Genomic DNA, 12,166 nt, shown 5'->3' on the forward strand with positions numbered 1-12,166 from the left:
GCTTGTTGACTTCATTATTCTTGGAGACCCACATGGAGGGGTCGATGCTAAACCTCAGTCAGGCGGAAGCCCTGTAGCTTTTTACACTCAAGGTCTGGAACACCTGCCTGGCCCTGGGCCCCACCGCACCAGCACCTGTTCTCCTTCTACACCTCCTTCCCTCACCCTAAGGCTGGGTGGCTGCCCCTCCACTTATGACCTGACTCAGCCCATTTCCTGTCTGTCCTCCTCTGCCCTGTAGGACCCCCACTGTGTCCCTAGTGCTCAGCCCAGGGCCAGGCATCATCTAGGATTGTCATACATTTTGTCTATAAGGAACAAATAAATATGAGAAACATCCTTTTGCCGAAATGGAAAACAAAGAACCTCAACTTGGTCCCTTTTACCAAAGGACAGTGTCTAGACTCATTGTTAGTGGCTACTCAGTGTCCCCATGAGTCAGGCAGTCCCCGCTTTCCACATAGGACAGATATCCTCATTTCCAGGGTTTCTTGTACATCTCCAACTGAGCCATCTTCCACCCCCTCTTCCGACTCCACTAGGTTCTAGTCACCCCTAGGACTTACTGAAGTCCTGCTTGGTTCATAAAAACAGTTTCCAAAATCCCCGTCTCAAGTGCCCATTCCATACTAAGAAATATGGTTGAATTAACTGGTTTTTTAACAACTTCGTAAAATTCTCTATGCCAGAATGACAAAGGAAACAAAGGTGATAAAGGGAGACTTACTGGACCAAATATTCAAAGGCATTTTATACTTCCAGAAAGGATATTTAAGTGATAATGACACACGAGCTAAATACAAATCCAGCTCTGTATAGAAATTTTGTTCACACACATTTAGCTTTAGTGAACTCAGCTAAGTTTGCTAGGTCAAAGGGAGTGAGCTGGCAAATGTAACAGGAAGCCTCAAGAGAGGGCAGACCAGCGGAGGTCTGTCTCCTGCTCACATCCAGAGTGGGGGACAGGGTAGGTAGGGATCTTCAGTCCCCCGGCCCATCCCGCTGCCTGAGCATCTCTGAGCACAGTGGGGGACACTAACCAAACACCTGATCTACTTAATGCAAGGTGATACTTGAGGGATGGGATGCGGGATATTCAAGGTTACTTGAACCTGGCTACTTTTTTGCCTTTCATGTTGACAGTTCCCAGGTACACAGAAGCTAAGCATGGAAATCTTTCATGACTCATGAGAGCATAGCTCTATGGCTGCTCGTAATTAATTTAACACTTTCCTTTCCACAACCTTTATCCTTGTGTTCCACAAAGATTTTGGAACACCTACTATGTGAGTGGCACCATGCTGGGTACCAGGGATTCAGAAATGAACAAGTCACAGGCTGTCCCGAGTGTTCAAAACACAGTGTGCAGATAGAGGGTGTGTGTGTGTGTGTGTGTGTGTGTGTGTGTGTGTGTGTGTGTGTATCTGTGGGTGCGTGCATTCAGGAGTGTATAAAGTATGTGTGTACTGATAAGGCTATGTGCCCATAGGGGCAGAGATATGCATATGCCGGGTCAGGAATGTGCAGGGGATGGGAGTATGCAGGAACATTCATGGGCGAGGATAGTTCAGAATATATGGTAGAGGGGTTGGGGGGGCAGCAGGAATAGTAGGGATGTGGACAGGGGTTATGTGGGGCTATCCCTGGGAGGGGAAGATATGTAAAGATCAGGGGTAGGTGTATGAGGGGGTAGTTGGGGAGGAGGCATGCAGGGATGAGTATGGAATTGGGGTGCATGGGGTGTCTGTTGGGGTATTTAGTGCTCTGTGTGTGTTGAACCTTGTTCTCAGATTTCTGAAATATGTACAAAGGAAGAAAGAGTAGGATGTTAATGATTTATCAAGTGAACAGTCTTGTATTTTTCCCAAGGAGACCTTTTCCCGGTCCTGGATAAAGGAACAGCCACACCCTCCTCTGGGCCCCGCCCTTCCCCCCCCTTCAGGAGGCCACACCCACCTCTCACACTGCACCCCTGTGTATCCGAGTTTGCAGGCGCACTGCACGTTTCCGCCATTCACAACACAGCCGGTGGCAAAACTTAAAAGGAAACAGGAAAAAGCCACAGTCAAAACACAAATCCACAGGCTTTATGCTCTTTTTTTGGTGCCGGGGATCGAACTCAGGTCCTTGCGCTTTCGAGACCTGCGCAGCGCCACTGAGCTAAATCCCCGGCCCTTTCCTTTTTTTTTTTTTTTTAACCACAAAGGGCTGGTTTGCATTAACTGAAAATGGAAACCCATTGTGAGGAAATTTTTCTGTAAAGAAAATCTTGCCCCTCAAGACTTGTAGAGCTCAGGTCGAATCATTGCAGCTGACAGGGGCGCAAGATGCAGATAATACGGACTGAAGGTGTTTGTTCTATTTCTGGCTGGGAGAAACGCACTGAGATGGAGCAAAGGAACTCACTGAGGAAGACATGATTACAACAGCATTTTTGCAGGAATAACAAGGAAGGAATACAACAAGTTCAGACAGGAAAAAAAGAACAGAGAGCTCTGATTCTTTTTTAAATTTTTTCTCCCTGTGTAATTTTCTTTTACATTGAACACACTGCCAGCAGGGAGGGCAGGCCCACGGACCCCACAGGAGCCCAGTGCCCTGGTATTTCTGTGGGCACCGTCCTTGGCCATTTTCACACTTTTTCAAACCAAGTTATGGAATTTTGATTTCGTTTCTTTTATCTCTAAACTGACCTGAGAAGAGAATCTCCCCCAACCCAAGAAAGAGACCATGAAAAAGCCCAGTCGCCTCATGAAAATCTGGTCCATGGGATGAACGTTATAGTGACATAAATCAGAGGGGAAATGGCTCCATTTATCACTTGCTAGTAAGAGAATTCATACTTGAGAAGTCACCCTTGTTGTATTAGATGCTGTATTGGCTGGGGATTTAGCTCAGTAGTTCTGCTGCCTGCTGCACAAGCGCAAGGACCTGAGTTCGATCCTTGATACCAAAAAAAATAAAGATGCTATAATTGTACAGGGACCATTAGAAATTTGTCAGCAGTATTGCTATTGCAATTTGGAAGGACAATTTGATAAAAAAAATAGTTTTCCTGATAAATCCAAGAAACTGTTACTGCAACTTCACCAAAGCTGGAAGCCAACCTTGATGATATCGGTGCACTTTGCAACCAAACATGAACTCTCTTTCTCGAGCACCCCAGTGGAATTCTTGCTGCTTTCGACTCTTGCCAGCTTCTGTAGGAGCAAGTCTGGGCAGGCATGGAGGGACAGATCCCAGAACAAATCAAGCTGCAGGACCAGGCAGGCCAAGCAGGTAACACATGGTATACATAGCAAGGCAGGGCCAACACGTCCAACATGGAGCTCCAGAAAAAGCCGTGCTTGGGCTCGTAATTCATGGAGCTGTTAGGACCTGGCCAATTTGTCTGACATGGGGCTGATGGCAATCTGCCTTTTGGTCCATTCTTGTTTCTGAGCCTGTGGGGCTTTAAAACTAACTGCTGCTTCACTTGGTTGTCTATTATACCGATCTCTGCTTGGACCCCATGATGAACACAGTCATGATGAGCCCTAGGCATGTGACAAGGTGCCAGTTCATACCTGAACGGGATGGGGATCACCTTGAAAAGAAAATGCTGGGTGAGACTCTGTCTGGGTACGGAGTCTACTGGCCACACCAGAGCCTCTGTGACCGCTCAGACCATGTCACTGAGACTCAGAACTGTCCCCCGGCTTCTGTCACACTAAGGCGGAAATCCAAACACCTGACCCAGCCTGCAAGGGGGCCGGGGTCTGAGCCCAGGCTGACCCTCTCCCCGCCTCTCCAGTGCTCTGGGAACTGGGGGTAAAGGTAAATAAATCCTCTAGTTTTCTTTGAGTTGATTTTCAGAATCACTGATTTTGGAGGTTACCCCGCTGAGCGATACATCATTAGCCCGCCTCTAGCTTTCCTGTAAGGAAGACTCTCGGTCCCATAGGTCTTGATGATGATGTTAGTGACTTCTCAGAGAATTGAAGGCCGCTTTTGTTGAAATGGCCAGCTCTTGGGCCTGTGCAAATGTCCTCTTTGAGTGACTCTGTTAGCATCAGGGGCTAAAAAACTTCACCTCCCATCATGCTAACACTGGCATTTCCTAAACAGGCCTTCGGTGGAGAGCTAGGATTAATTATGTCACGTGGCTCATTGATGATGCCTCTTTCCCTCAGCTCCAATCATCTTTTCCCATGCACTCAATCACCCTCCTTTTTAAATCCCATAAAGATTCCTAAAGCCTGTCCTCAGGGAAGAGAATCTGAAACTTGTTCTCCTGTCTCCAAGCATGTCTGCTCGTGAACAAATCCTCTGCAAAACTGCCATTTCAGTACATTATTGTGTGATGGGCAAAGTGGCCCGGCTAGGTCACATTCTCCTGCCTGGCCCTGAACACATCTTCAGAGGGGCTTTCCCCTCTGGGGCCTCATGGCTGAATCCACTCGATGGAGCAGACCGATGATTCCAGGCCCCATTCAACAGCCCCAGGCATCCCTGGCCACCCTTGAACACAACCCCTCCCTCACGACCAACCAGGGAATGCTCAGAATCCCCCACTCCATCTGAAACTCCACTTCTGATTTATCTGTGTATGCGTTACACACACATACAGCTTCCCCAGCAAGTAGACTGGCCTCATATATGTTTAGGCACTGAGTGAACAGCAAAAGAAAAGCAAAGGAAAACCCCAGAAGAACACAACTTAGTAAGACTGCTGTTATGTGTGTCTGATTTTTCTTTCATGTTGTATTTGTTCATTTTTAAAACTATAACTGCTTTATAGAGATATGATTTGCATACCATGCAATTCACCCATGTAACGTACATGATTCGACGGCTTAGTATGGCCACAGACTGTACAACCATCCCCACGTTCACAGTGTTTTATCACCCCGGAGGGAAACCCCAGGAACCCTTAGGCAGCTACTTTCCTCCTCAGACCCCTCTGCCCACCCTCGGTTCTCGGCCCCCCCAGACTGCTTCCCGTCTCACAGGTTAATTTGAAGCTTTGCCATACCTGTTGGTGTGAGGGCATGGGCAGGCCCTACAGGGTCCGTGGGCAGCATTCCTGTAGTGACCATCCTTGCAGCGCTCACAGTGCCCCCCGGCTGTGCTGTGCTGACAGTTCTTGGGACAGAGGAACAGGTCAATGAATGCACCGCTTACTTGTATTACTTGTGGGGTCACTGTCATCTTACACAATGTAACTCAAGTCTTCTGATTCAGAACCAGAAATAATGGATGTGAAGCCGTGGATATGCCAATTACCGGATTTGGGAATTACACAGCAAATACATGTATCAAAATGTCACACGGTACTCCATAAGCATGTACAGTTATGTCCACTAAAATTATTTAAATTTAAGGACCAGACAGAAAATTAAGATGTTAAAAATCCATTTTTTTTCTAGATATAGAATTGTGCTAGAAACATAAGAGACCAGTAAGTAGTTCTGAAAACGATGAGGGTCTTTGGGATGTTGTTTACACGTTTCCTTTTGATCATCACCAGAAAGCTCACCCTGTCTGGAATCTTCCTCCTCAGACCTCACCACGGTGTGGGTTTCTCCTTTACGTTCAAACCCTGGGAGAGAACCCACCCTGCGGATTATCTGCTCCACACAGGAGTTCTTGAAGGTATCAGATGAAGATGCTAAAGCCTTCCTTTGCCTTTCTTTTCTCAGCTGATCTGTCTCACATAAAACATCCTTATTTTAAACTAATCATTTACCTTTCCATTTTAATTTTCTTTTTAAAATAAACAGCAATTTTAAAGAAGAGCATTCTGGGATCGCTGTAGTTTAGTCCTCTGCTTACTTAGATCTTTGACTGAAAACATTTGCAGAGACAAGGATTGCACTGAGGGGATGCATATCCTGCTAAAAACTTCTGCCCAATGGTTCGGGGAGGATGCTGTGAAAGGGGGTCATTCCCACAAGAATGTCTGGGGTACCCTTGGCCTTGGGGGGAGGGCACCTCCTCTAGAAGCTGTCATCATTAGCCCTGCAGGCTGGAGCCACCTGCCTGTTGAGTTTCCTTGTGCTCTGGTGTGGATGAATGAATTAGGGAATTAATGAATGAGTGAATGAATGGATGCCACAGAAGCCCACACCCACTCCTCAGGATGTGCTCTCTTGGCCCTATTCAACACTAAACATCTACTATGCATTTACAATATGCCCAACTGTGCCAGGTACTACAGATGCAAAGATGGGCTGGTGCCGTGGCTTGGGAGGACAAACACTCCTGTAAATAGACACAGTCAGTATGTCCAGGAAGGCATGATGGCAAAGGAGGCCCAGTATCTCATGGGAGGAAACAGAAGGGCAGCTGGCCCTTCTGGAGCCCAGGGGAGGGCTCTGTGGGAGGTGCTAAACACTGGGGGACGAGGGGGTGGATTACCTGGGTTCAGAAGCCAGGGAGGGGCATTGCAGGTGCAGGGAGCAGAGCATGCAGAACCTTAGTCCTGTGATGGCATGGCAGCATGTGGAGCAGCAAGTGAGATGCAACAGGCGTACAGGAGCTGGACAGTGCCCCAAGACCTCACAGAGGCCCAGGACACACTGGACTGGCCCAGTACAGGAGGAGCTCCCTCTGCCAGCTCCAGCCCCAGCAGAGCACTGCGTCAGCTGTGAGTTTGAGATAAGTCATTTGGGCTCAGCAGGGGAATAAAAAGTAGGAGACTAAAGGAAAAAAAAAAAAAGACCAGGGCGGGGGGAGGGGGCTGATGCATGCCTGTAAGCCTAGCCCTTAGGGGTCTGAGGCAGGATGAGACAGGAGGATCACTGTGAGTTGAGGCCAGCCTGGAATACAGAGCAAGATCCTGTCTCAAAAAACCAAAAGGAAAGAAGACAGAAAAAGGGAAGGGGTGTGGGAAGAGGAAAATCAGCCATTGTAGTAAAAGTGACAGATGGTAGAAGGCACGGGATCTGGGAAGAGAGGAGAAAATACAAAGAGAGAGGAGACCGGGGCCAGGAGAAGAGGGAGCCGCAGGGGCTTTGTGGAGAAAGGAGCCCATCACGCAGGGCCCTCTGGCCAGTGGCATCTGAATAAGGGATCACCTGGCACACCCTCCTCTGACTGGACATACAATGCTGTAGGCAAGGAACTGGCCCACTGTTCAAATTTCAAAGTTTATTCTTGAAGTGACATGGAGATTTGTACACGTGTGAAGGCCTTTGATTTTAGAAATCTATACTGGGCCTTGAGAGGTGCAGCCTAAAAGTCCCTTTGACAGTCAAAGGGACTTGGAGTCCCCATCACCACTGGCTGGTTGAGAATAAAAGTGGCCTCTTGGGCTTTCATGGAAAGGGCACACTTCAGAGCTGCATCAGAACTCAACGCATGCACTGAGCAGTTTGCTGAGTGCAGACATGGGCTTCGTGTGTGCACGTATGGTTGTGCATGTACATGTGAACACTAACGTGTGTGCATGTGCGTACATACAAGCACATCCTGTCCTGGACAGCAAGCCTCTTATGAGGGGGGTTGGCATGTGATGCTTTTAAAACCCAGCTGAGTACCTGCCCCAGTAGCACCTCATGGTAAGGACTTGTACGTGGCCATGAAAGACGAATGAAGACAAAGACATAAAGAAAGGGAGTGGGGAAAAGTCTTAGATTTAAATATGAATTATGACTCTCGCAAGTTACCCTTTCATGAGGTGAATAATGGACTATAGAGGAAATGCCCTTCGTTCCTTGCCAGCTTTTATAAGGTGAACTCCACATCTGGCAATGGTTCAGTGATAAAATATTTATTTTTAATTAAAGCATTCACTTGTGATGCACACAACATACAGTAGCAAACAAACTGTTGCACAGGAATACTTAGGAGCTGGGAAACGATGTTTTTCTTTTTTTTTTTTTTTATTCTTTTGAACACAATAGTAAACATTAACTGTTATATAGGAATGCTTAGGAGCTGGAAAACAATCTCTCTTAATATCTTTTATTCTTGTTGAACTTATAAGGTTATAATTCAACAAAATATTCTATCAGGCAGCCCTTTACAGCAGTCTCCTGTTCTGGCCTGTCCCATCTTGCAGAGGAAACAGATCCCCAGGACAGGCTGACTTGGCTCAGATAGTCTAGGAACTCAAGTAGGTGAAACACTGGTTGCTTTATGCAATGCACAGGAAGCCCACACAGCAAAGCGTATTTCCAAAGGAGCGCAACACAACAGGGCCCTGGATTCCTGGGAGCTCCGGACTGGAGAGGCCGTGGCTCTCAGGGAGAAGAACTCTGCTCAAAGGGAAAAAGGAAGCAGAATTTTAAAAAAAGTTCTGCTGCAAGATGCAGTAGAAAAATTTCTAAGAAACTAATGTTAAGCAGAAGAATGTTATCAAATATTCCAAAAGTCAGATAATTTTCCAGCAGATAAGCTACAGACATCCACGACTGCCCTGAGGTCTTGAGAGTTAAGACAAGGTACAGGCAGCCCGCAGACGCCGTGAGGAAGGGGAAGTGGGGGGTCCCTCCATTCCCCCAGGAACCCTACTCCTCTCCTGTACCCCTGCTTTGTCTTGGCAGTGACACAGGCTTTGTGTGTTTGACTGCGCGCAAGAAGTAGCCCTTCTCAGCATCCCCTCTTCCTTGGGGTTATTTTCTTTTGTTATTTTTGTCACTGATCACCTGGTAGCAGTGAGCCCCCCATCCTGCAACCTCTTACCATCCCAATAAAACTGGGGCTCAAAGAAATGGCTGTGACTTATCATAACCTGACAAGAGTTAAACCCCATGATCACCTATAAATATCATTTAATGAGGCACAGATGTAGAAGCTAAGGTGGTGTATCATTGTTCAGACAGGTGTTCTTTTCGGACGGTGCGTGCTAGAATAGGAAAACGTGTGACATAATACACATGATTCGGCCTGATGGTGCTGGGGCCTCCTAGCCCTCTACTTAGGGTTTTTGGGAGACGGGACATTACTGTCTTGGGGCAAAGGGCTGGGGAAGAGAAACAGATTGATGATAACATCAAACTATCAATTTACTCACAATACAGATTCCGGAACCATCCTGGCATCGATTTGAATGTCCGTGGCAATTGCAGGGAATGCACAGTCCAGTATACAAGCCTCTGTAATCCCGATAGTATCCAGGGCTGCAACTCTATTTTTCAAAACAAAGTGCTTAATCAATACAAAGGAAGAGACCATTCGCTCTCCGGAAGCATGTGACAATTTTGACTGTGAAGCATTCACTTGTCTGTCTTCTCTCCTTCAGTCAGTGTGTGGGTTTCTAATTTCAGCCATGTGCTTTTATTCTTTTTGTCAGGTTGCACTCTGTTTCCACTTCCTGGTGGGAATATGAGGTGTGGAGTGGGGCAATGAGAGAGAGCACAGGTGTGGGGTAAGAGGACCTCTCCTCATATCAGTTGTTTTGAGGGTGGGTGGAGGGGGTGGACAGATGAACAAGTAAAGAGGATCCAGCCCCAGTCATTAGTAGGGAGGCTACCCAGACAAACCACCTGCAGCTCAAGTTCTCTACACAGCTGGACCCTCTCAGAGTATGGGTTTGGGCTGATAGAAAGAGCAGTACAAGAGGAAGACTGGGGGTCAGGTAAAGAGTCTTCATCAGGATCTGCACAAGAATAGCAGAATTACTGGGCGTCACTTTACTGCCACTCACTAGTCTGTGAGCAACAGAGGTGGAACGAGGTGCTTGGGGTGCTGTACAGAACTGTTCACCAGTGTTTGGTCCGTGTTGAACACACCGAGAAGCAGCCTGAGAATCTCCTGCTTCACTATTGCTTTGATCATTTCCATTTTCAGTATATTGTCTCCTTCTAGGCAACAATACACGTTACTGTTTTTCATCTGGATGAAAGGAATTATAGTTTTCTTTTCATGAACTGATATCTTTTTTAATGGATTCTAGTAAAGAATACCTCCAATATCTTGAAAAAAAATTTATGAGTCTTATAGAAGCTGTTAAAAATCCTTCAGGTGTCTGTCTGTAGAGTTTTGGCAGAGGTAATCAGTGCACAGATTAAAAACAGACATTGCCCCTACTTTGTTTCACTGATCCCATATATGCCCTAACATTAAGACATCAGATAAAAAAATTAATACCTCAAGAAAAAGAATGGTCATTTATCTAATTCTCTTTAAACAGCACATACATCTATTAGACTCTGAAACTCAGCCAATGGAAATCTTAATGAATGGTCCATTCTTATTCATCCATGGCCAGAAAAGTCTCCATTTGGTCAAGTGGAAGAGAAGAAGAAACCACTGGAGCCAGATGAGTCATGAGCTCCTCCGGGAGGAAACTCCCAGTTGCTATCAGGAGCACTGATCATCCATAAAAACAGACCATAATTTCCAATATAATGTTCCTTTAAGCTAAAAAATTAGATTACATCTTCTATGGCTAGGCTTGCCTTAAGCAGATCAAAGTAGGAAAGGAATGTTCTTTTCCTGATAGCATAACTGCTAGATCTGAGAGATTCAGCCAGCTATGATGTGATCACATCAACAAGCAAGCTCCACTATTCACCTTGTATCCACATTACATGCTTACAAAATAATTATTTTGGTAAAGGACAAGTTACTCAAATCAATAAATAGATCTGATTAGTTTATGACAAGGTGTTTGAGTGGAAAACCTTAATTAAACATGCTTTGGGGAAGGATGGTCTATCAGGATGAAAATTAAATCATCCACCTTAATTTCTTTTGATTTAATGCTGAGAAACACTCAAGAGCTATATCATGTGACTCTTAAACATTTGTTAGCACTGAAATATAATTATTTCGCCAACTTTATAAAATAAGCAAACATATTTTACTCAAAATGCAGTTCAAATATTTACATTATATTGAAGAATTACTCTAAATTAAAATGAATGCATCCTAATATGTTATTTCTGTAGAGAGGTTTTGTAACTAGTCAAGTTTCAGAAAGTGATAATTTCCCAGGATGTTTCCCAGTAGACTTTTATACCCTAAATGGTAAGATTATGCTCTCGCCCAGATTCTAGGACTATTTCAGCAGCCAGAGGATCTATTTCTCCATAAGCACACACGAAAACATCCAGGAAGTTTACAGAAAGAGCAGAGTTTGTTATGTGGCAAATCGAAGCATGTCTGTTAGATACGCAAACTTTGATCACTTTTCTCAGGCATGGATTTTTTTTTCTCTCCCGTGTTTTATTTTATGGGCAAATTTTCTGAGCAGAATTTGGAAACCTACAGGCCATGGATTCTTTTGTCCTGAGGCTTGAGTTACTCAAAAGGGCATGGAGTTTCATAGTTTATTAACATCCCACAAGCAGTCAAGCTCTTAACTGTCTCGGCATTTCCAGGTGGGCTGATGTTTATGGGGTTTGCGGTTAAATAGCTCCCTAGAGCGATCTGTCAGGGACTGTACTAAACACGTCAGTCAACGCCATGGGAGGCCACCGGCCCTCCCCCCACCCACCCATTTACTCCTTAATCACCCTAACTTAAAATGTCACCAAGCTGAGGACCTTTCCCCATCCCAAGCCAAAATTTAAGAGACTTTACCTCCTGGTTGGGTCTCAACTCCACAAAACTTGCTTGCAGCTGACTTTGACTTGGAGGCTGAGGAAATGCTACTCTCTGCTGCTGCTGCTGTGAACTGTACCCCAGACACTCCCCGAGGACCACCCCGAAGATCCACAGCCATCCTGCACCCTGGGCAGCCCGCCGGGCTACGGGAGGCATCCTGGTCCCCTGCAGCTGTGTCCTGCTGGCTGCATGCGGAAGCTCTGTGTCTCTCTTCCTCTTATACCTGCCCTTCCTGCTCAGTGCCTGGGCCTGCCTGACTCAGGTAAGCAAGGCCGTCTGCGGCAGGGGGCCCCACCTTTAAACTTCACACATGAGTCAGCCTGTGCTGGAGCGGAACGCACATAACAGTCCTGCAGGTAAGCGCACCGCTCTGTAATTCTTGAGAGGTGGGGCAGACGTTGCCTTTTACCCACCTCGCCGCCTCGCAGACGGCTCTAGACGATTAGAGCAGCCATAAATCACAGGCTGAGTCACCACAAAGAACATGCCTTGGGCATGAGGGTGGTGATCCACAGTCCTCTCTTTCCCTTGGGCTATTTTAATCAGGCTAGCAGAGAAGAGATGGAGGGCAGGGGCCTGAACACAGGCAACCTATGGCTAAATTTCACAAGACAGAAGTCCCCAAGACACC

The 12,166-nt window shown here is 46.3% G+C and overlaps 1 protein-coding gene across 1 annotated transcript in view; it reads right to left on the minus strand.

Annotated features, from left to right (window-relative positions):
- The window catches only part of Lama3 (laminin subunit alpha 3), a 74,653-nt gene extending 62,795 nt beyond the window's left edge, over positions 1 to 11,858 (minus strand). The window contains exons 1-4 of the mRNA XM_087189589.1: positions 11,512 to 11,858; positions 8,999 to 9,112; positions 5,015 to 5,124; positions 1,957 to 2,037 (exon numbers count right to left, since the gene is read on the minus strand). Coding sequence (XP_087045715.1) covers positions 1,957 to 2,037; positions 5,015 to 5,124; positions 8,999 to 9,112; positions 11,512 to 11,691 — 485 coding nt within the window. The 5' untranslated portion in view covers positions 11,692 to 11,858. The remainder of the gene's footprint in view (positions 1 to 1,956; positions 2,038 to 5,014; positions 5,125 to 8,998; positions 9,113 to 11,511) is intronic.
- Positions 11,859 to 12,166: the final 308 nt, after the last annotated feature.

This window comes from Heterocephalus glaber, unplaced genomic scaffold (genome assembly GCF_053883595.1).
Source record: "Heterocephalus glaber isolate CG9 unplaced genomic scaffold, H.glaber_assembly_v1.0 deba00000331, whole genome shotgun sequence".
NCBI classification, from domain to species: Eukaryota; Metazoa; Chordata; class Mammalia; order Rodentia; family Bathyergidae; genus Heterocephalus; species Heterocephalus glaber.